The following is a 22,849-nucleotide window of genomic DNA, read 5'->3' on the forward strand; positions in this document are numbered from 1 at the left end:
ACCCTGGCAGCTGGATTTCTGTCTCCGGAGGAAGGGCAGGGAGCTCACAAGTGAACCCAGATGGCTTTACCAGCAGGAAATTCCCAGTGGGTCTTTCTCTGGCTGTTCAAAGTTCCTTTTCTGCTGACTGGGAGAAATCAGTGGAAGGAAAGCCCTCGCGGTCCTCTGGGCTTCCCTTCACTCCTCAGTCTCAAGAATGGCTGGAGGCCAGAGAGGGAACACAGTGCCCAGAGCCACAAGTCCAGGAACCCTGGCATCCTAGCTGGGAGGCCTCAGCTCTGGCTCTACCTGCTGCCAGGCACCCCCATCTGTATTTGTGGGTCCCAGGGTGAGTGCTCTTGAGTCTGGCACCAAGGGATCTGTCGTGGAGGGCAGGAGCCAAACAGTCCTCGGCTCAAATCTTGGCTACTGTGTGACCTCAGGCAAATCACTCTACCTCTCTGAGCCTGTTTCCTCACCAGGCACCTCTCTCAGAGTGGTGTGGGGAGTATAGGAGATGTTATATGTGAAAAGGAAAATGCAGTACTGGGCACATAGTAAGTATCTATAGATGTATTATTATAAAGTGGAAGTCATTCATTTCCCCAAAACCCTCCCCCTGCCTGAGTGGGCCAGGGTTGCTGTGAGAGTGGATCGTGTCAGGCAGGGTGATGTCCTGACCCACTTCTCGGCTAGTGGGCACATTGTACATGTGCCTTCATGTGCAAGGGGGAGTGGGTGTGCACACACATGCACTGGGTGTGCATGCATGTGCAAGGGTGTGCGTGGGTATGCGTGCGTGTACCTCAGGCTGTCCATCCCAGGGATTCCCAGGGCACATGCATACCTGCCAGTACCTGTGCAGTATCCCTGCACTGATTCAGGAGGCCCCCCTGTTCGCTATTACTATGGAAACAAAGAGGCAATCCCCAGCTTCGGGAAGAGCCTAAGGTGCCAGAAACGAGAGCTGACCCAGTCTTCCCAGCAAGAAAGACAGATCCAGAGCATGAGGGCCTTGGGATGTGGCAACCTCAGCCTCTGGGGGTTGGGTTCTGGGACTCTGCGTCCCTCTGAATCCTCTAGGAAGTTCTCACTTCTCTAAGGCATCCCAGCCCACTGGAAAGAGCTCAGGACATGGAGCCGGGTCTCATCTTGAATCTGGCTCTAACCCCACGCACAGGCTCAGGCAGCGAACTCTATCTCTTGTGCCTGTTTCCTCTTCTATAAAATGGGGATAATCGCAGGTGCCCGCGGAATCCTTGAGCTGGAATGTTACCTTTCCTCTCGCTGGGGCCCTGCCCTCAAGGCTGTATGAGTGTAGACCCCAGAGCCCTGGAGTGTCACAGAGTAGCCTCCTTCATGGGCACGACCCTCCCAGTGTCTCATGGGCTGCTCACAGCAACTCTGGGAGGGAAGCTTTTCCCAGTAGTAGAACCGGGGCTCTAGGAGGACAAAGCTGGCCAGTGGTGGGGTCAGGTCTGCTGGGAGGAGAGTCACACTGGCCACGGGTGCTGGGTGCAGTCTTCAGCCTGGGCAACCCCCTAGGGCAGAGCTGGGCTGCTGGAAGACTTCTGGGAAGCAGATCCCAGAGGAGGAAGAACCATCTTTTAAAAATCTTGACTCTTGGGACTTCCCTGGTGGTCCAGTGGTTAGGATTCCTCACTTCCAAAGCAGGAGTCCCGGGTTCGATCCCTGGCTGGGGAACTGAGATCCCACATGCCATGCGGCACAGCCAAAACTTTTTGAAAAAATAATTAATTAATTAAAAAAAGAAATCTTGACTCTTTAGATTTTGACTCAAGTCTCAAATGTCCTGCATGCAGGTTGTAATACATCCAGGCAGAATTGCTTATGAAGTCACAAGTGAACACTCAGCCTCTTGCCCTTAATTCCACTTCCAAGAGTGACCATTCTATTTGCTGTGAACCCAGCAACAAATTTCAGACAGTCAGAGATGGACCAGGAGAAGCGAACCAGCAATGGAAATGAGTGAGAAAGATCTGAATGCTTATCTGTCAGGAAAGCTGCCACAGAAGGAGTCACTTATGACTTGGGGAGGGGACAAAAGGGTGCCCTGGCAGGGTGACCTCAAGCAAGTGACTGTTTCTCCCTGGCTGAGCCGGAGGCCCTTCCAGCTAGGAGTTGCTTTAACCAGCAGAGGGATTATTGTGCAGACAAGGGTTGGCTGGTACGTGATCCCAGCTGCCTGCTTCACTTCACCCCACCCCCAACTAGGTTAAAACCCATATGCAGCGTTATGGGGGTCGGGGAGCAGGGAGCCCCCTTTCCCCAGCCTTTACTCTGGATCTCTTCTCTTGGTGTAGGAGATCCCAGCAGTCTGGTAGAGGATTGCTGGCTGGTGGGGAGTTGTTGAAGGAAGGTGGACGGGAAGAGCTGAGATGGGAAGCTAGGGTTGGGGTCTGTCATGGAGAGCCTGGAATGTCCACTTACTTTGGTAGGCAGTGGAGAGCCATGGAAGGTTATTAAGCAGGGAGGAAGGGGATTAGATTTACAGAAACTGAAGGCAGGCGCTGTAAAAGGGCCGGAGCCGTCACACAGGGCCAATCCGATGAGGACGTGGGGAAGGGGAGGCGGCAAGGAGAGCGGAGGTCGGGCCTGAGAGATGTACCCAGTAGACACGCTGACTTGGAAAGGAAGCAGGTGTGGGGATGAGGAGAAGGGAGGGGTCCTGGATGGTGGATCTCGGGCCTGTTTGGTGATGGAGGGGGGCCCAGGTACAGGGCAGGCTGTGGTGGAAGGTGATGACTTGGATACTGACTGGCTTGAGTCTGAGGTGTCTGTGGGTTTGTGGGAGCAAGTCCAGAAAGCAGCTGGAAATGCAAGTTTTGCAGAGAAGGAGCCAGAGGGTCAGAGGGGTTGTTGTTGCCAACTTTCCCAAGTCTGGGAAGGGGCCACATCAAGGTCTGAGCCTGGGTCTATTGCCCTCCGAAGTCCGTTCCTTCATAGTGAGGGACCGGCAAAGACACGCCCCTTTCTCTCTCCCTGGGGGTCCTGGATTCTGGGCTGGGCAGAGTCATCAGCTGCTGTTACTCGGGAGGGAGGTGGTGCTCTTCAGCTGCTTTCACCCAGGAGGATCCCCCTGCTGCAGAGCCCGGCAGCCTCAGGGGCTCTTGCGGCGGGATCTCCAAGCCCTGACTGCTGCTCTGGAGAGGGACACTGTCCAACCAGCCCCGGCCTTCCTGATCCTCCTACAGCAGGGAGGCCCTATTAGCAGCCTGGAGTGCCCAGGGCCCTGAACTTTACAGGCTCCATCTCACTTAATCCTCACAAGCCCCTTCCAGGGAGGTGCTAATATTATAGTTTCCATTTTACAGATGGAGAAACCGACCAGACCTTCTGCAAGTGAAGGGCCTTGCCCCCCTCCACCATGGGGGTGGGTGGTGGGACAGGGTTCAGCCCTGCTCAGTGGGAGCTGAGCCCCATCTGTAAAGTGAGGCTTGCTCTGAGGGATGCCAGCCCCACCGCAACACGCCCATGCCCGCCACTGACTTCAGGTCTGCGTTCCCAGCTCCCAGGACTTACCCACCCTCCCCACCCTCCTCTCTTTCTGTTCCTCTCAGCCCAGCTCCCTCGGGAACAGCCAGGCCCACCCCCTCCCCCTCCCGGCTGTGCTCCTGGCAGCTCTGCCGCCCTGGGCTCTGGTCCGGGGGTGGTCCCCGGCAGTGAGGGAGGTGAGCAGAAGCTGGGATCAGTTGGGCTAAGACGCTGGGCATTCAGAGACCCCCAGGTCTCCACCTCTGGGTCCATTGTGCTCCAGGCTGGGGTGGGCAGGGCCCTTTGGAAAGGGGTGGCTTGAGGTTTTAATCACTTTATCAATGTTTGTTTGTGTAATTCAGCCCTGAGATGCTTTTCCCTCCATCTGTCCCCACCATCTGCTCCCATCAGGATTTTCCAAACCATTTGGGACCTAAGAGGGAGGCTGGGGGCTGTGCCTCTGAGGGGGATGGGGAGGGGCTATGTCTACCTACCTCACTGAGAGGTTCCAGAGAGGGGCCTGGGCTCCTGAGTCACATGGAACTGGGTTCAAATTCTGGCTCTGTCACTCTCTTGCTGTATTACCTCAGACAGGTGACTTCACTTCTCTGGGCCTCAGTCTTCACATCTGTAAAATGGCATTCACATTACTGCCTCCTCAGGATTAGTTTGGATCAAAGGAGGTGACATAGGCAAAGCACTCTGCACACAGTAGGTGCTCAAGAGCTATGCAGTCCCCTCTCCACTCATCCCTCGCTTGATTCTCTCAATAACTCGCTTCTGCATTTCTCTCCCTCCTAGACATGCCTCAGTCTGGGTTGCCGGAGGGGGGGGGGGGCGCTGAGTATCATCAGCAAGGGCACCCCTCACCTCCACCCCTGCAACAGGCCTTCACAGAATCCAAATCTGCACGGCTCCGGGGCCACTGGGATCTCATCTATGTAAAACTCACGTCCCCACACTCCCCCAGGGGCCAGTGAGGCAGTAAGTGAGGCCTGTCTTGTCTGTGCTCTGGTTAGGGTTTTTGACAGGGGATGTCAGAGCACCCAGGTCACCTGTCTAACCTTTCTCCTCACAAAGGGGAAGAGACTTGCTCCAGGTCGTTCAAAGTGAGGGACCCAGGCCTCCTGACAACTGCCCTGTGCCCCCCTTTTCTGGGCTATACCTCGTGGGCCAATGGCCTTGGGGTACAGTATGGGGAGGCCCAAGCCTTCGCCTTTGGCTCAGCGTGGCTCCCAGTACTTCTTAGGCCCCCAGGAGAGGAGAGGTGGCTGATGGGAAGTAATCAGCAGAGCTCCCAGAGCCAAAACTCTGCCCTGTCCCCGCCATCCACCCTCCTCATCTGAGGTATGGAAAGTCAAAGGGATGTGGGGTACCCAGGGTGAGGGTAAGACATAGCCTTGTCTTCAGAAGCCCCATCTATTGGGGAGACAGAAATGCAGACTGGGGGTCCTGAGGGCAGGGCATCAGAGTCACTGGCACAGAGAAGAAGAACAGTGGGGTGGGGGAAGTAGGCTCCCCTGAGGCTGAACCAAGGAGTCAGCCCACAGGAGGTGAAGCTGGCGGGGGAGGGGGGAAAGCAGGAGGAAGCAGAGTGGCTGAGCAGTCCCCAGTGAGGGAAAACTGAGACCCCACAAGGATGGAGAGGAGGATCCAGATCTGGCTGGGAAGATTCTCAGGCTGCTGGCAGCGTGTAGAGGAAAGAGGAAGAGGGTGAGGAGGACCCAAGGGCAGGTCCCTCTCCCAGCCCCAAGCCGAGCCGGCCTTCCAAACCTGGGGGGAGAGGGGCGGGAGCTTGTCACTCAAGGGGCCTGAGCGGCAAGTCTCTCCCCACCCCCAGGTCCTCTTGCAAGAGGCAGCTGGGAACCACCCACACACGTCTGGCGCCTCCCTAGGGGTCCCAAAACCAGAGCCAAGGTACAGAGAGGAACTAATGTTCTGGAGGGTCCAGCTGCCCTCACCCACAACGGCCTGGCTCCCCAGTTCCTCCAGTTGAGACTCCCCGCTTGTCCTCTAGCAGGAGAGACTAAGGCTAGATTTGGACTACCTGAGAGGCTTGGTCTGAGAACCTGGAGGTCTGAGCCCTAGGGAGTCATAAGGGTCCTAGCTGCTGCCAAGGAAGTGGGAGGAACTGTCCAGTCAGATGACAAGTTCTGTCAGCTCACCTTCAAAGTAGGTCCAGAAACCAGACCCATCTCTGCCACCCTGGTCATCTCTTATCCTGAGATGGCCCCCTGATCCCATCCTGGACCCCACTCCTCAAAGTCAGTTGAGGACAGAATATCTGAGTAAGCTTCCAGTCTGCTCAAAGCCCCAAGAGCTTCCCATCTCACCTGGAATAAAATCTAAAGTCCTTGGCATGGTCCTAAGCACTGCCACTATCCCAACCTCTGCACACTGATCTCAACTTTTCCCAAAACACTTATCTAATACACTACAGAACTGACTTGTATATTATATTCATGCCTTACTGTCCACTCCTGTAACCCCACTGCCTAGAACAGTGCTGGGCACAGAACTAATGCTTGATAAACGTTTGTGCAATGAATGGATGAGGAGACATGGGTTCAAGTCCAAGCCCTCTCCCTCGCTGTCAGACATTGGAAAAATCATTTAACCCTTCTGAACCTCAGTTTTCTCATCTGTGAAGTGGGGACAATAAGGATCAACCCCCCCCCCCCCCGGAAATACAGAAAGAGCAAAATTCGAGCCCAGAGGTCGGGATTGTTGCTGAGGCTGTGGGAAGGAGGATGCAGCCCCCATCCTGGCAGGAGAAGCTTTGATAGAGTTCAGCGACTCTGGAAAGGGGCTGTCCTGTCTGCAGGCAGGGGGCTTACACACCTCAGAACGCCCCAGGTGGAGATGCTCCCCAGCCCTCACTTATCGCAATCCAGTACAGGCACTGGGGAGGCTGGGGAGGGAGGGAGAGGGCTTCTTGACTGGGGTCGGGGGGAATGGGAAGAGCAATTTAGATCCACGTTAAGAGGTGGAATTCATTCTGAGAGAGGTCCTGGGCACGAGACCCGGTGTGGCGGGCGGGAAAAGGGGGTGGGGCTCTCTAAGGCAGAGGCGGGGTAGGGGGCGTGTCTGCCCCCCAAGACCTCAGGGACTGGAGGAGTGGGCGCTGCCCCCTCTCTGAAGAGCTCAGTTAGATCCGGAGTTGAGGCGCAGGTGCAGGGAGGGTACATATCGAGGCGCCCAGGATCCGATTTCCGCCCTCGTTGTGACTTGCGGCTCCAAGCCCAGGTAGGGATGGGGGAGGCAGGCGGGTGGAGCTGTCGGGGGTTGTCCCTGGCTTAGGAAAGAGGTGTCTGGGCACTGACTATCCCTACCGTCCACCGTATTCGGGCTACCTGAGTCGAGAGGTTGAGGAGATGGGGACCTCTGCCTTTCTCCCCAGGCGGGGTGCTCCCTCGGGATGGGGGCCGGAGAGGTGAGGGCGTCCCCTTCCCTCTCCCGGGCAGGGGCGGGGGCGGAGCCTAACCCTTTGCTCCACGCACTATCAGGGCTCTAGGGCAGAGGGAGGAACGGGGACCCCCCCCAGAGGAGGGGCACCGGGCTAACGCTGCGGGGCGTCTCCCTCGCAGTCCCGCCCCCCGCCCCCCGCCCGCCCCTCCGGCCGCCTCTGCCGCCGCGCGCTGCAGCAGCGCCGCCTTCCCTGCGCAGTCGGTGTCTCCGCGTCGCTGGGTGAGTGGGGGCTGCTCGGCCGGGGCCAGGGGGTGCGAGGAAGGGGCATCCCGGAGGTAGGGGGCCACGTCCAGGGCTCCCCAGCCCCGCCGCTCCCGGGCCTCCCAGGAATTTTCCCTCCGGGGACTCAGGGAGTGGGGCTCCCGCCGGGAAACGCCTGGCGCTCTCCAGGGTCCTGACCGCCGAGTGGCCAGCCTGGGGAGTCGCGTTCCGGCCGCCTCCGGACGCCCCCTCCAGGAAGGGCCACGAGCCTGGCGCTCCCCGAGTGCTGAAAGGGTTGAGGCGGGGGCCAGGGCGAGAGCTGGGGAGAGGACTGGAGAGGGTCCCCGAGGCGGGTTTCTCAGACCGAGCTTAGGTCCTTCCCATTTTGGGGACGGGGTCTTTGCGGAGACAGCAGAATCTATTACCGCCCTCGTTTCCAGTTCTTCCAACTGGGGGCAGGGGGACGGACTCAGAGGGTGGCAGGGGGGAGGGGGCACTAGAAGATCTTTCCTGCCCAGCGCGTCTCTCTGCCTCCGCCCAGATGACCCAGTTCCTTGGACCTTGAGGAGGGGACTAAGGGACACATTCGGCCACCCCGGCTCCAGGCATTTCCTCAGTGCCCTCCCACACACTTGTTCAGTGGATCCTCAGCCTGGGGCAAAAAAGGTTGATTTAGAAAGAAAGGGAACCAACTTACAGAAACATGCATGTGACACACTGCTGAGGACACACACAGGTCCCCCAAATGGCCACACAGGTACATGCCCCTCACACTGTAATGGGTGCACACCTAGTCACACGCACATATACGCACATGCACAGATGTAAATTGAAATACACGGGGAGACAAATGCAAGGCAGAAGCCAGGGACACACACGCATACATGAGCACATGCACTTACACACGCTTACCCACATGTGCACATGCACGCACAAGGAATAACCCCCTCACTCTGTCTCACAGCTGGGGGGAGATTCACCTACACACATCCCTACATCCCTGTCCAGAACCGCCTGGCTGTCTCCTTTCCAATACCTTCCCCTCAGCCCTCCACAGTCTAACCTCCTGCACTGAGGGGACCTTTCTGAACTAGATGAAAGGTAAGTGTTGGGGGAGGGTTGACTGGCTAGAGGTCTCCCTGGAAGAGGGGGCTGTCATAAGCCTGAGAAGGGCTGCAGCTCCCTCTCCTGGCACCTGGCAGCACCCCTGGGTAAAGAAAGAAAGATGGCAAAGGTGTCTGAGGGTCCCACGTGCAGCTGGCCATGTGAGAGGTGTAGGCATGGGAGCTGGCTTGTGATGGCATGTGTGAGACATGTGGGGCTGTGGGCTGGTGTGTCTCGATGCACAGGGTATGGGAGTTGTGCGTGCATGGTGCTGTGTCAGTACATGTGAGTTGTGGAACAGAGGGAATGTTGTCGTGTGTGCAGGCACGGTGACCCTGGGTGGGTGTGTGCTGGTATGTGAGTGGCATGGGATCCATGTGTGGATTTGGTGAGCTGTGTAGCATAACATGTGTCAGTATGTATTCATTTGTTTACTGTTGGCATCTGGACACATGTAAATCTTTTAAATTTGTTTAACACTTAGGTAGCACTTATATGTGCAAGCATCTTTCTAAGTGCTTCATATGTATTAACTAATTTAATCCTCACAACAATAATGAGGTAGGTACTATTACCCCCACTTTACAGATGAGGCAGAGAGAGTTTAAGGAACTTGCCCAAGGTCACATAGCTGGTAAGAAGCAGAGCTGGGATTCAAACCCATGTGATCTGGCTCTGGAGCCCAGGCTAACACCTACCTTATTCTGCCTCTTGTCAAGCACACATGGTGGGAGGGAGAACAGGTCAGTGTTTGGATTGCAGGTGTATTTTGTGTGAGCAGGTGTATGTGAGGCAGTAAGGGGGCAGGGGGTAGGAGGGAGGAAGACCAGAGGGCCTTTCTGCACTTCCCTTGGCAACTCTGGGAGTTAGCCCTGCCACTTCATGGCTATGTGACCTGAAGCAGGTCACCTCAGTTCCTTGAGCCTACCTTTTCATCTGTAAAATGGGCTAATTCTCAGGCTTCACTTTGTGAGGGTGAAATGGTATACCCTGGGAAGGCTCAGTGGCTGGCACTGAGAAGGGCCTCAGTAAAGGTGAGCCCCCTTCTCTTCCTCTGTCTCCAGGTCTGTTCCCTGGGGAAGTAGAAGGTCTGGGGAAATGGTGTGGAGCTGACACAGTGGCAGGGTGCCTGGGTATATGTAAGCTGTGTGATCTTGGGCCAGCTCCTCTCTCTCACTGGGTCAAAAGAGAGGCTGGAGTGGCCGGTGTCTGGAGTGTTGTCAAGGGGCCAGGAGTGCCTGACCACTCCTCTTTGTCCCTTGACCCCCTCGGGGACCCAGGTGGGACTTGGCTCGGTGGCCATGGGCAAGCAGAACAGCAAGCTGCGGCCCGAGATGCTGCAGGACCTGCGGGAGAATACAGAGTTCTCAGAGCTGGAGCTGCAGGAGTGGTACAAGGGCTTCCTCAAGGACTGCCCCACGGGCATCCTCAACGTGGATGAGTTCAAGAAGATCTACGCCAACTTCTTCCCCTACGGTGACGCCTCCAAGTTCGCAGAGCATGTCTTCCGCACCTTTGACACCAACAGCGATGGCACCATCGACTTCCGGGAGTTCATCATCGCGCTGAGTGTGACCTCACGTGGCCGCCTGGAGCAGAAGCTCATGTGGGCCTTCAGCATGTACGACCTGGATGGCAACGGCTATATCAGCCGTGAGGAGATGCTGGAGATCGTGCAGGTGGGCCCCTGGGCCCCTCAGAATGGCAGGCACAGGGCCCAGCAGCTTGCACCTGCTAGCCCTCTTTACCCTCCCAACAGCCCTTGTGGGTAGGCAGTGGCAGGTGCTATTCTTACGACCCATTTAAAGAAGTCTTTAATAGGAAGTAATTTCCAATTTAAAGTTGAGAAAACTTCTACATCTTCACCAATGAACATTTTACCACATTTGCTTTACCATCGTGTGTGTGTGTGTGTGTGTGTGTGTGTGTGTGTGTGTGTATGTAATGTTTTGTTGTTCTGAACATGACCCTCTGCCCCTGAATACATCAGGACAGATTTCCTAAGAACAAGGACATTCTCTTACATAACCCGCCCCGGATTATCAAAGTCAGGACATTTAACATAGAAACAATGCTATTATCTAACTTACAGACCATATTGAATTCTGCCAACTGTCTCAATAATGTTCTTTATAGCGATTTTTGCCCTGGTCTAGGATCACACATTGCATTTAGTCATCCTATCCTCTTTAGACCACTTTAACCTGTAACAGTTCCTTAGTCTTTCTTTGTCTTTCAAGACTTGACATTTCTGCAGAGTACAGGCCAGTTATGTTTCACTGATCCTCATTTACTCATGAGGAAACGGATGCTCAGAAAGGTAAAGACACTTGCCCGACATCACACAGCCTGTGAATGGGCCACCTGGCTCTGTCACCCACATTCCATCTGGATACCCAGCCACCTTCCAACTAATTGATTGAGAGCCCACTAAGAGCCTAGTACTGTGAGACGCTTATACCCATGAGCTCAGTGCATCCTTACAACAACCCCATAAGGCTCAGAGAGGTGAAGTGGCTTGCCCAAGGTCACACAGCATCTAAGTGGAGTCAGGTTCAACTTGGTCAACACTCAGAGCTGTCTCTTAAAAGGGGTCTGACTTCCAGTTCTGGAGTTGGCTTCAACTCCTCGGTTGCTCATCTGTAAAACGGGGATGGTGAGGCTGATCTCACAGGGAGACTTAAGAACCTGATAGGAATGTCCTTTCTTAGAACAAATTTAAGCATAGTACGTTGGCTTTATCTCAGAAACCTTCCAGAGTGCCCATCCCCTCAGCAGCATTGAGGTCCATCAGGGATCTGGTCCTATTTTACCTACCAGTTCCTTGTTCACTTTTTTCCTAAGCCTTTGTTTCTTCACCTATAAAGTGAGGGTGTTAACCCCTTCTTCTTCCAAGGCTATTGTGGGTGTAAAGCAGGATAAAGACTCTAGTAGATGGCCTGGCATATAACTGGCGCTCAGTAAACATTAGTGATTGTCAGTTATTATTTTCTCCTCTGCACATTCTCTGCTCCAGCCAGAATGGCCTTTTCAACATCCTCGGAATGTGCCACTTTGTACAGGCTCTTGCTCCCTTTCCTTCTGCCTCTCTGAATTCTTTCCCTTCTGGTCCCTCAGCTCTGCTGTCTGCTCCCCCTCCCAACTCATCCAGCCACTAGTGGACTCTTGACTTTGGCTTCTGGGTCTGCTCTCTCCAGCTAGAGTAGAATGGGCTGCCTTAGGATGTGGTGCTCTCCCTATGTCTATCACTAGGGAAAAGACTTAATGATTATCAATGGCTCCCATGGGCCAGGCCTTAACTCTCTAGTTGATGGATAGTGGGGGTTTCTGGGGGTGCTGGTGGAAGGGTTGGGGTAGCCAGGGTAGTGGAAGATCACTCAGGGATTGGGCAGCAGCTGGATACCAACTAATCTGTATGGATGTTCATGTTTACCACTTAAGTGTGGTTGCCTGGTGTATACTGGTAAATGTCAGCCTTGCTGGAAGCTCCAAACCCAGGGCATTGGTCAAGCCAGTACCATTCTTTGGGCATCCTTGGGACCCCTGCCTGGCTGGCCTCTGCTATCTAAGCACTGGGTTCCTTTACAGCAACCCAGAGGCTCCAAACGACCGGTGCAGACAGAACTCTGCAAACCCTAGTGACCGATTAATTACAAGTCGGCTCCACTGAAACAATGAGCGAGCAGTAATTCCAGACAATTAATTAGGAGGCCCAGGAGAAGGGCTGTCACAGGGGAGCAGTCACTCTCTAAGCCACTTGCTCAGTCCTTCTCAGGATGGAGCCCTGTGCCAGGTGGTGGGCACACTGGAAGGGAAGAGACCTCACCTCAGCCTCTTGGAGCTCCCACTCTGCTGGGAGAGACAATTGTGCAGGCCACACTGACCAGCTCGGTGACAGGGGTGTAAAGGTGACATCTGGGAGTCCAGGGGATTGAAGGGCAGGGAAGACCTGAGGCTGTGGTGGTTGAGTAATGGTTATACTATGATTATGTTTACTGACCACTTACTCTAGCCAGCTATACACAGTATCTCATTTAATACTCTAGACAGTCCAAATGAGGAAGATATGATTACCCCCATTTTACAGATGAGGAAACTGAGGTTAAGTACTTGTCCAAGGCTACAGAACAAGTGATTAGTGGAACCAGGCCACCTTACTTCGTATACCCTGCTTTGAGGGGTCATTAGCACTCCACAAGCATCTATCCAGTGGCTAAGAGGCAGCAATTTCTAATCTGGTGTCTGCCATCAATTTCCTTTCTGAGCCTCAATTTATTATCTGGAAAATGGGGATCTCAGTACCTGCTTTTCAGGGCTATTGCAAGGGTGAGAATAATGTATGTAAAGGACCTTGCACATAGTGGGTGTCTGTAAATGGTAGTTAGTATTATTGTTCCAGGCAGAGGCTGTAAACACTGGGAGACCTGAAAGGCACAGGGGTATTTGGTTATGGCAGAATCACCTACTAGGGGAGGCCTGATGGTGGAGAGATCAGCAGGGACCAGAGTGTGAAATGCCTTGAATGCCAAGGGCCAAATGTTTGGACTTGATAACAGAGGGCAGTGGGAGGTGCCAGTGGCTTTTAAACAGGGGAGTCCCTGTCAGATTCCAGGCACTGTGCTAAATTCTGTGGATCTGGGCACTAGCTAGATGTCCATGGTCCTTATCTGTATGCTGGGACCGAGGAGCAATCCTACAAATGCATAATTACTTCCGGAGAGTTGCCCCCAAAGGAGGCTCTGGGGCAGCATATGGGCCCTGACCCAGCCTGGATCAGAGAAGGTCTCCCTAAGAATGCGCCATGTAAGCTGAGCACCAAGGAGGAGTGGGAGGCAGCAGAAGGAGCGTGGGGCAGCATCCAGAAGGAGCTGGGTGCACGGCAGGCCCGGAGGGAGGCCTGTGTATGTTGGGAACGAGGGGGCGGCCCCTGGGCTGGGGACGTGGCGGTGGAGATCTGTGTTTGTAAAGAGGTCTCAGAGGCAGCGTTGGGGACAAAACCTAGAGAGGCCGGAAGAGACCACTGAGGAGGCCAAAGCCGGATCTGAGGCTAGGGAAGTTTATGGGATGGGAGAAGGAAGGCTTTTTGAAGGAGGTGTCAGTAGCAAAAAGCTGGCAGATTGAGGCGACGGGTCTGGTCCTTGAGCTCCGGGGCGCCGGAACCCAGCCCACAGGCCAAGTCCTTTGTGCTCTGTGTACGCTTAGCGCATAAACCCTCCTTCGAGTCGCCTCCGAAGCTCTTGCATCTGGCAGCAGCCGTCCTCGGCCCAGCACAGCCGAGGCTGTCCCCGCCCGGGGCAGGTACTCACGTGCGTTTATTTGCATAATATCCCCCGCCCCCTGTGGACCCAGCTGCCTCACTCCCTCCAGCTCTCAGGGCAGCTCTACGCCCCCTGCCGGCCACAGTAACATCGCAGCCCAGTGTCATCCCCTTCGCCCAGCGTCCCCTGTCGGTCATCGAGGGCGGGCCGCCCGGAGCCCCGAAGTTTCTGAGAAGCAGCTCTTTCAACCTGGGACTTAACTGGGAACCTGGGGCGTCCGGCACAAGCTCCTTGGCCGGGCGTTTCAGGCCCTTCTCCCTCTGGGCCCCGATGTCCTCCAACATCTCTTCTGACCCCCTGCATTCAGCCATCCCTAAGTTCTCGGCGTCCACTCAGGGCTGCCCGCTCTGGGGCCTTTGTACATGCAGATCCTTCTGCCTGCAATTCCTTTCCCACAGAGCGCTCCAAGGGAACTTGTTCAGGGCTCTCTCCAATAGCCCCCTCTTCTGGAAACCTTCTCAGTCTCAGAACGTCCCAGTTCCCCCATTCCTCCGTCACCCCCTCTCCGCCTCACCTTGGCGGGAGCGGCGATCGTCAGCGCACCTGGGGGCGTTTTTGGAAAGTTGGGGGTGGAGGGATCAGGCAGGCTCCCCCTCACTTCCTCCCCACCCGCCCCCCAGGCCATTTACAAGATGGTTTCGTCCGTGATGAAGATGCCGGAGGACGAGTCGACCCCGGAAAAGAGGACTGAGAAGATCTTCCGCCAAATGGACACAAACAACGACGGTGAGGAGGCAGGGGCGGGGCGGGACGGGGCGGGACGGGGCGGGAGCTACTCCCCCTCCCTCTCCCGCGGCTCGGTTCTGCAGCCCCCTCGCTTTGCTGCCGTCTTCTCCTCCGTCACTGTTCCCCTCACCCCGCAGGCAAGCTGTCCTTGGAGGAGTTCATCCGCGGGGCCAAAAGCGACCCGTCCATCGTGCGTCTGCTGCAGTGCGACCCCAGCAGCGCCTCCCAGTTCTGAGCGAGGAGCCAGGTTTCCCCTCCCTGCCTTCACTGGCCCTCTCCCGGCTCTCAGCTTCCTCGCCCTTGTGTCTGTCCAGGCTGGGGGTCAGATTGCCACCCCCAGGGTCTGCACTCTGAGGGGCCTATGGAGAAAGGAACCCTGCAGCCCCCCCCCCACCAAGGCCCAAGCCAGCAAGTCGTTGGCACTCCCCATCCGGGAGGCAATATCTCCCTTCGGCAATGATAAAGACACAGGCTCTGGCTTGGTCTGCCTCTCAGTCAGCCCTCCCTTACCTAGCTATCAGAACGTCAGCCATTCCCCCTCCCCCACCCCCGCACACACCCAGCCACGAGGCCAGACTTCCCTCCGCCAACCACGGGGCAAGCTTCCCTGCCTCCACCCCAACCCTTGTAGATCTCAGCCTTGGTGGAGTTGGGAATCATGCCTGTCTTTTTATTTGGAGCGGAGAGAAGGATTCCAGAGGTTTGGGGGCTTGAGGAGAAACCTTCCTTGAGCCATCCTTCCCTGCAGGAGGGCCTCAACCTTGCCTGTTCCTGCCCTTGTTGTCCCGGAGGCCATGATGCAAAAGGAAAACCTCCTGCTTCCAGCCCCCCAGCTGTGAGTCCCATGAACCCCCGCCTGCGTTTCAGCATTTTGATGAACACAGACCCACGGACCCCTCTGTGTGTCTTGTCTCTCTCAGATACACACACAGGCCCACAGACAGATGGGCAGACACACCTAGAGCGCCACCCACAGTGTCCTGTGTGGGAGAGCAGCACAGGCCCCCGGCCGAGTCCCCTCCCCCGCTGCATGCATCCACGTGGAGCATCTCTGTTCTTTTTAATATCTTCAGAATAAAGTCTCGTTTCAGTGCAGCGGGCTGGGTGGCTGGAGGAGAGGGGTGAAAGACCCACCCGGGTCCTGGAGTGGCATTGAGCCCTCTTGGCTGGCTCCAGGAATCCTGGCCTGATCACGGTGCAGACTTGGCTGGAGGGCCCCAGTGGCCACGGGGCTTGGGTGAGGCAACAGCTGTCAAAGGGTCATCAGCCCAGAGCTAGTGCAGCTCTGCAGGTCGTGGTCCTCCACAGGCTCTGGGCTCTCCCGCATCTGTGGAGATGTCAGAGGCTGCCAGCCCACTGGGTCTGGGTCTTCTCCTCCAGGACATCCAGAAAGTGGGAGGAGTCGGGGGCTGGGGTGATCTTTGGGTGAAGGGACATCATTACTCTCCACTAAGCAAGAGTCAGGCCATACCCTTGGAGTGCCCCCAATTCCAGCCCAGATACCTCTCCCCCTCCCCAAGACTCATCCTGGGCCTTGGGAGAGCCAAGTGTCAGCTGTATGACTTAGCTGGGAGATCTGAGTTCTCTGAGCCTCCAAGTCTCTCCTTTTGGTCCTGGGGAGAACACTATTGCCCCAGGTTTCAAGGTGGGGGCCCTTTACAGAGGGGTGGGGACAGATCAGCCTGAGCTCCCCAGCAGGGGCTCCCAGGAAGTATGAAGAGTCAGGGCTTGGGGGATGGCAGGCCTTACCATGTGATGGCTGCTCTTCCCCAACCAGGGCCTCAGTTCCAGCAACTGGTGGGTGATCTGGGCGCTGCGGACAGCAAACACACTCTCTGCCATGCAGAACAGTAACGAGATGCCCCAGAGACACAGGCTGGAGCTCTGTAGGGGGACAGGGGGCAGTGATGGCTGCCTGGGGTTGGGGAGTGGAGGGCAGGACTCCAAGAACCCTTCCCACCTCTGATGAGCACCTCGCTGCCCTCCCACCCCATCCCAGGCCTAAGCACTTACGTAAATGCGAGTGGGGTCGAAGGGACAGTCGGGCGCCAGTGCCAGTAGTTCGGGGTCCCCAAAAGTACAGGCGGCCAGCAGTGCGTGGCCCTGGGTGGCAAAGGTCACAGCAATCGAGGCCAAGAGGCCGAGAGCACAGGTCAGAGAGAGAAGAGCACAGGCCACACTCGAGCTAAACACCGTCCAGCGCTGGATGGAGGAGGCCACTGGTCAGTGGACATCAGGCTCGGCCCCATGGGCAGCTCTGGCCCCCATGGGGTCAGCCTCACCCCCTCCAAGCAGGTCAGGCCTTTGGGGGTGGCTGCTGCCCCTATCCGCACAGCCCCATCCCAGGAGGTACCACATACCAGAGGGATGCTGGGGAGGTAGCGTGATAACACGATGACTGCAATGCCTGAGGTGATGACCTGTGGAGGAGGCTCAAGTCAGCTCTGACCCCCTACTGGAGGAGAGTGGGCAGGGAGTCAGGGCCACTCTCCAGCAAAGATTCCACCAACACCAACTCTAGCCCTCCAAACCCACACCCCCTGCTTAGCTTTGGTTTCATTACCTCCATCTGCATGGGGACACTGCCTCTTCATGGTCCAGCCCTGAAGTGACGTTTCTAAAACACAGTCACTCCCTGCCTACAACCTTCCATGACTCCCCACTGCCTACAGCTGCATTTCTCAAGCAGGGACCTGTGTATCCCAGGGCCACAGAGCCATGTCACAGGATATATATGAAATGTTTCCCCGGAGTGGAAAAGATTTTGGAAGAAACTCAGTAACTCAACTGGCGAGGAACTAAAAACAAAATTGTTACTTTAAAATAAACCAGGATACTTTATGGAGTAGAATTCAAAATCCCTAGGAGTATTTTTAACTATCGCAGGCTCTCAGTGACCTGGCCCCTGTCCCATCAGTTTCTCAACTCCACCCTGGGCCAGGCTCTTTCCTCATCGCCCTGGATACGGACACCCACACAGAGCCTGGGCTTGATGCCGCCTACACAGCGCCTTCTCAGGAAGGCCTTTCCTGTTCCTCTTTACCTGCGTGGGTTCTCCCTCCTGCAGGCCCCCCTAACCACCCCCAGCCCCAAGAGGCGGGCCCACCTCACTGTTAAGCCCACCAGCTGCCCTCTGGATCTTCTGGGCTCCACTCAGGTGGGCTCCCTCCTTCAGTTCCCTCACTTTACCAGGCACGGGCTGGACCCGCGGGAGGCAGGTGAGATGATAGGGGGCCCAGCAATGTCTGTAATTCACTGTGTAGCCACTAGTTAAGTAACTCAAATTCTCTGGGCTAAGCCCGCTCAGCAGGAATGAGCTCAGGGAAAGGACACTGGCTTTGGTGTCAGCCACAGATTGTTTCACATCCAGGTTGGCTTCTTTGTATCAGCAAGAGGTTGGGTGAATCCCTGAGTCAGTTTCCCCCTCTGTAAAGTGGGGAAAATCATGGTCCCGTGTTGCAGGGAGCTGTGGGGATTAACTGAGGAAATAAGAGCACAGCTGAAGTGGTCCAGCCCAGAGCCCATCCGTGGTGGACCTCCTAACCCCAAGCTCACTGCCTTGCCTGCCTTCCTCACAAGGTTGGTGAGACGAATAAACAACAATAATAGTAACCCTAAGGGACACTGCACATATCTGTACAGCCTAGCTCTGTCCCACTGACTGAGGCTCTCCTACTTGCCGGGGCCCATGATCCTTGCTTTAGGGCCAGCAGGCTGTCTGAGCTTCATTTTGCAGGGGAGGGAACAGGCTTAGAGAGAGAAAGAAATCCCTCAGCCAGGCGGTGGCAGGGATGGAACTCAGACACTGATGTGCAGATGTTCCCCAAAGGCTGTAGCCATCTCTTCTGACAGTTGGGAAAGGGCTTTACGAACTTGAGAATACCAGGCCCCTTCTTCATGTATTCATCAAACAGGTACTGACATCCAGCCATAACCATGTCTACCACTTATTGAGCACTTATAGTCCGGGCCTAATGCTAAACTCCTGCCAAATTGTTTTTTTTTGTGTGTGTGTGTGGTACGCGGGCCTCTCACTGTTGTGGCCTCTCCCACTGCGGAGCACAGGCTCCGGACGCGCAGGCTCAGCGGCCATGGCTCACGGGCCCAGTTGCTCCGCGGCATGTGGGATCTTCCCAGACCGGGGCACGAACCCGCGTCCCCTGCATTGGCAGGCGGACTCTCAACCACTGCGCCACCAGGGAAGCCCCCAAATTGTTTTTTTCAGTGTCTCCAGAGCCGACCTTATCCATTCCCACCTCCACACCTTTGCATTTGCCATTCTCCGTACTTGAAAGCCATCCCAGCTTCCTCTCCTACCAGCTGGCCCCAGCAGGCTTCATACCCAGGTTATGGTAATTGCAGCCTATCTCTGAACTCCTATTCATCCATCAATACCCACCTCTGGGGCCTCCACCTCTGTGAACCCTCCCAAGCTGAGCTGATGCTCCTTCCTTCTGGCCAACAGTGCCTTGACTATTTCCCTATTGTAATGATAATCCAAGCTCACAATAGTGAGTTAACCACGTGCTAGGCACTGTGCTTAGCACTTTATGTGGATGATCTCATTCAGTACTCATCAGGATCTTCTCAGATGGACACTGTTACCGTCCCCATTTTATAGATGAGGAAGCTGAGGCAAAGGGAGGTTGGGTGACTGGTGCCGTTGGTAAGTGGCGGAACAGGGGTTAGTACTTGGGGCTCTCTGCCTGCCCACCCCAGGCTGTGGGTGGGGACTCATCGAAGACCCTTCCAGCCCCTTCCAGCCCCCTGTTGCCAGCCACCCTCCCAGCCTGGCCATACCACGATGGCGGAAGTGACAGAGAGGATGTTGACCACAGAGTAATGCAGAGCCACAGCATCGTTGGGGGCTGCCACATAGCGCAGCACCGTGCCGTGGAGGAGAGCGGCTGCGATGAAGCTCACGTGGCCCAGCACCACCAGCACCAGCCCCGTCTTCATCAGCACCTTCCGGAAGTCACCCACACTCAGGCCACCTGTGAGGGACAGCCATGTCAGGGCCATGGGTAGGGCTTATCCTGCTGGGCAGAGGAGAAAACTGAGGCCCCTGCAGGAGTGATGGACATTGGGTTCTAAATCTATTTCTGGATAACTCAAGGCCAGTAACTTGCCTTCTCTGTGCCTCAGTTTCCTCATCAGGAAAAGGGGTTCACAGTGCTTTCATGAGAGTCCTTGGATCTCTAAGGTTGGAAAAGCATACAGGTGGTACTTAATAAAGGGTAGTAGTCCTTGTTAGTGTTCAAGGTCATGCGTGGCACAGTTAGGATTTGAACCCAGGTCTCTAGCTCTAGACCCATGATCCTTCCACTAAGCTTTGCATCCACTGATTTTTTTCATCCATACATTTGTTACATCAATGTTCACTGAGTGCCTGCTCCATGCCAGGCCCTGAGGTACCACAGAGAGCTTGATGGGCACTGCCCAGGCCCCAAGGAGCCCCTAGTTCACTGGGCAGGGATCAGGTTCTATTTAGGATTCAGTTTGGTGTAAAGGGCCTGGCACACAGTAGATATTCAACTCACAATTGCTGAACTGACTCCAGCAAAATACTCACACTTCTGAGTCTTCATTTCCCCATCTGTAAAATGGGAAGAATAACCCTTGTTTCCCAGTGGGGAAGGAGGGTCCCATGAGGACATGGATGGGAAAGTGGGGCATACCCGGGGGGTGCTGGGAAAAGTGAGCTCTTGGTGCAGGGCCACTAGGCAGGGACACGGCAAGGTGCGGGAGGCTGAGGTCAAAAGAACATCAGGGACTCATACGCAAATCCTCTCCGAGTGTCCAAGCGGCTACTCGGCCCCTATCTGCACACCCCCAGGATCGGGAGCCCTCCTTCCAGATCTGCTCTTTGGAATGTCCCCTTTGGGTCCTGGCTCTGCACCATGCTGGCCCCTTAGGCCCACCAGCCCCCTCACTCTAGCCAGCTCTGTGAGACTGGAAGACTGGCCTGGTGCCTAGAACTAAACAGCCCCCCCTTCTTCCTTTAGCTGCTCCTTGTGGGACCCGTGAGTCCCTTCCTAGACCTCAGTGTCCCCATCTGTGGCAGCAAGAATTGGGTCATATTTCATATATGGGAGTTTTGCAGCCAGAGAGAAAGAGAGAGAGAAAGGAAGGAATCCCTAGACGGATGTCCCTGGGGGCGCTGCGCCCAGAGGAAGCCCCCGGGAGCAGAGAGGGCTGGGGCTACTCAGTCACACAGACCCTCTGTGCGACTTTGCACCAGCCTCTCTCCTTTTTGGGCCCCAGCTTCCCCATATGTAAAATGGGAAGGGGTTGGTCTAGCCGGTCTCTGAGATCCTCGGAGCCTTCAGGAGCCTCTGGAGCTGTACCAGATGGAGGAGAAGCAGAGGGCAGACGATGGGCTGGACAGGCACCGTGGGACTGGATGGCATCATGAAGATTAACAGCTGGCCAAACAGGAAGGGGCATGGCAGCTTTGTCCCACGGGCCTGACCCACTTCACCCCATCCACCCACCTACCTGGCCACCCAGACACCACTCAGCTCAGGGCTGGGCTCATGAACAACAGCCTCCCAGGACCAAGACTTTGGTCAAACTGGAGGTACAGTGGCAGCGTGGGGCTGTGCCTGGAGCACTGGACAGAGTCTCAGGGCAGTCCCTGGCTCAGGATGGTTCTAGGCCGTGGTGCTCCCTCGCCACTTTACAGATGAGGAAACCGAGGCTCACAAGTTCTCTTGGCTAGAGGGTAGGGACTCCCCAGGTCTGTCTGATGCCCAAGAGCAGCATCATTGTGTCCAGGAAGTGAGAGGAAGGGGCACATCAGTCCCACTCCTCTGTCTGGATCATGTTTGCCAGTGGCCCTTCTCACTTGGCTCGGTTTGGGGGAGTGGAGGGTATGGGAGCCGGAGCCCTTTGGGAGGCTGAGGAAGCCGAGGGCAGGCAGCCTCTGGTTCGCAATGCCCTCCCTGTGCTCTCCCTTCTGCGGGATGTGGAGGTTGGCTGCTCTCCTCCCACCTGGGGGTCCCTCCTCCGCAAGAAAGGAGAGTGGGGGGCAGTGGGGACGGGCGAGAGGCCGTGGTGCTACCCCACATCGGAAGATACCAGAAGCCCTCCTCTCGCCAGCTCAGTGCTGAGGAAACTGAGGCCCAGAGCAGAAAGTGAAGGCGGCCTGGACCCCGGGGTTCCGGGCGCCCACGACAGTGCTCCGCCCCTGCCAGAGGATCTGGGGCGGGTTCGGGCCTCCCGGGCCGTCCCCCCGCGGCTCACCCAGGCGCAGACACATCTCGGCTCCCGGGCGGGGTCTCCGCGGCGGCTTCAGCGGGGCTCCAGACGCTGCGGGCGGCCGGTCGGCCCCACTCCCATACTGGTCCGCAGCCGCCGAGCGCCCAGCAGAGCCCGCGCCGCGCCCACTTCCCGCCTCGAGCCCGGAGCGCCCGGCCGGCCTCCCTTCCCGTCACCCCCTGGGCGGCCCGGCCCCGTGAGGGCCCCGGCGGCTCGTTTGCATCCCGGGCCGGTCCGACCGGCTGGGCAGCCCTTCCTGGCCCGCCCGGCTGAGTCACAGCGCTGGCCTCACCCACCCGCCTCGATGCCGGCCGGCACCCGGCCAGCAACCCCCCGCAGCCCACCCCGCTCCAGTGATGCCCATTTTACAGATAGAAACTGAGGCCTAGAGGAGCTGCGATCTTCCGGGCTAGGGAGTGAGACGGGGGGCCTGATGCGTGGTTGTCACGACCTGGTGGGCAGCTGGACAGGAAAGCCCCGGGGTGAGAGCTGGGAATCCACTTCTTTCTAGAGAATGGGGAAGTGCAACAGTGGGTGGTGAAAGAGCACTACCTAGGGAGCCAGGCTCTGTCCTTGACCTGCGCCGTGACCTCAGGTTTCCTCCCAGCCGTGGCCTGAGGGTCTTCGGCCACAGGCTGAGCAAGGTGCTTTACTTGTGGGGGTGGGGATGGGGGGGTGTCTCTGTTCCCTTCTCAGAAAATCAGGGATAATAATTCCTGTCCCCTAAAGTCATGGTGAGATACAAAAATGAGGTAAGAAAATGCTTTGAAAACCCTCTAGAGTATCTTTGCAAAGTGCAGACTTAGCAGGAACACGTAACAAGAGCTTTTCTATTCCTGGCTATTGGTTACTGTGCCCCTTTAATGTGCCAGAATGACCCTTTGTTTCATCCTCAACATGTAGAAATGGACTCACACAAGAGTGTCCAGCGGAAGGAGTGGAGTACGGGTCTCAGTGCCCTTTCTCTAATGTGGCCGTGCTGTGGCTGCCAGCCTGGGCTCTTGGCCCTCAGGCAGGACTCTGGGAGGCACTTCCGTGGTATCTGGGCAGCATCAATTCACAGTCTGCACCCCCTACCCCACTGGTCAGTGGCCTTGAGGGTAGGGGCTGGCTTGATGCATCTAACACCAGCTGTCCACTGAATGCGTGTGCCTTGTGTGTGGGGCACACAACTTACTGATGACCAAGTCCACCTCCCAAGGGCTGCCCTGGAGAGCACGTGTGGTCACTGCAAAGCCAATGTCAAATCTCATGCATGTGCGTGCACGTGGCTTCTTTATCAGTGTCAGGCTGTCCCC

The 22,849-nt window shown here is 56.3% G+C and overlaps 2 protein-coding genes across 5 annotated transcripts; one reads left to right on the forward strand and one right to left on the reverse strand.

Annotated features, from left to right (window-relative positions):
• Positions 1-9,548: 9,548 nt before the first annotated feature.
• HPCA (hippocalcin) lies at positions 9,549-14,526 on the forward strand (the record flags this gene model as incomplete). Its single annotated transcript, XM_079931350.1, has 3 exons — positions 9,549-9,926; positions 14,186-14,291; positions 14,429-14,526. The coding sequence occupies 3 exons, from the start codon at positions 9,549-9,551 to the stop codon at positions 14,524-14,526; spliced, it is 582 nt and encodes a 193-aa protein (XP_079787476.1).
• Positions 14,527-14,873: 347 nt separating this feature from the next.
• TMEM54 (transmembrane protein 54) lies at positions 14,874-22,079 on the reverse strand (the record flags this gene model as incomplete). Of its 4 annotated transcripts, none has more annotated exons than XM_079918424.1 (6): positions 14,874-15,710; positions 16,041-16,104; positions 16,305-16,493; positions 16,652-16,711; positions 19,092-19,285; positions 21,537-22,079. In XM_079918424.1, the coding sequence occupies 6 exons, from the start codon at positions 21,550-21,552 to the stop codon at positions 15,544-15,546; spliced, it is 690 nt and encodes a 229-aa protein (XP_079774550.1). In that variant the 3' UTR covers positions 14,874-15,543. The 4 variants fall into 4 exon arrangements, with proteins under 4 accessions (XP_079774550.1, XP_079774552.1, XP_079774549.1 ...); XM_079918426.1 differs by having other exon boundaries at positions 14,874-15,618; positions 16,041-16,175; positions 21,537-21,567; XM_079918423.1 differs by lacking the exon at positions 21,537-22,079 and having other exon boundaries at positions 19,092-19,313.
• Positions 22,080-22,849: the final 770 nt, after the last annotated feature.

Source organism: Stenella coeruleoalba (assembly GCF_951394435.1).
Source record: "Stenella coeruleoalba genome assembly, chromosome: 1".
In the NCBI taxonomy this organism is placed as follows: domain Eukaryota; kingdom Metazoa; phylum Chordata; class Mammalia; order Artiodactyla; family Delphinidae; genus Stenella; species Stenella coeruleoalba.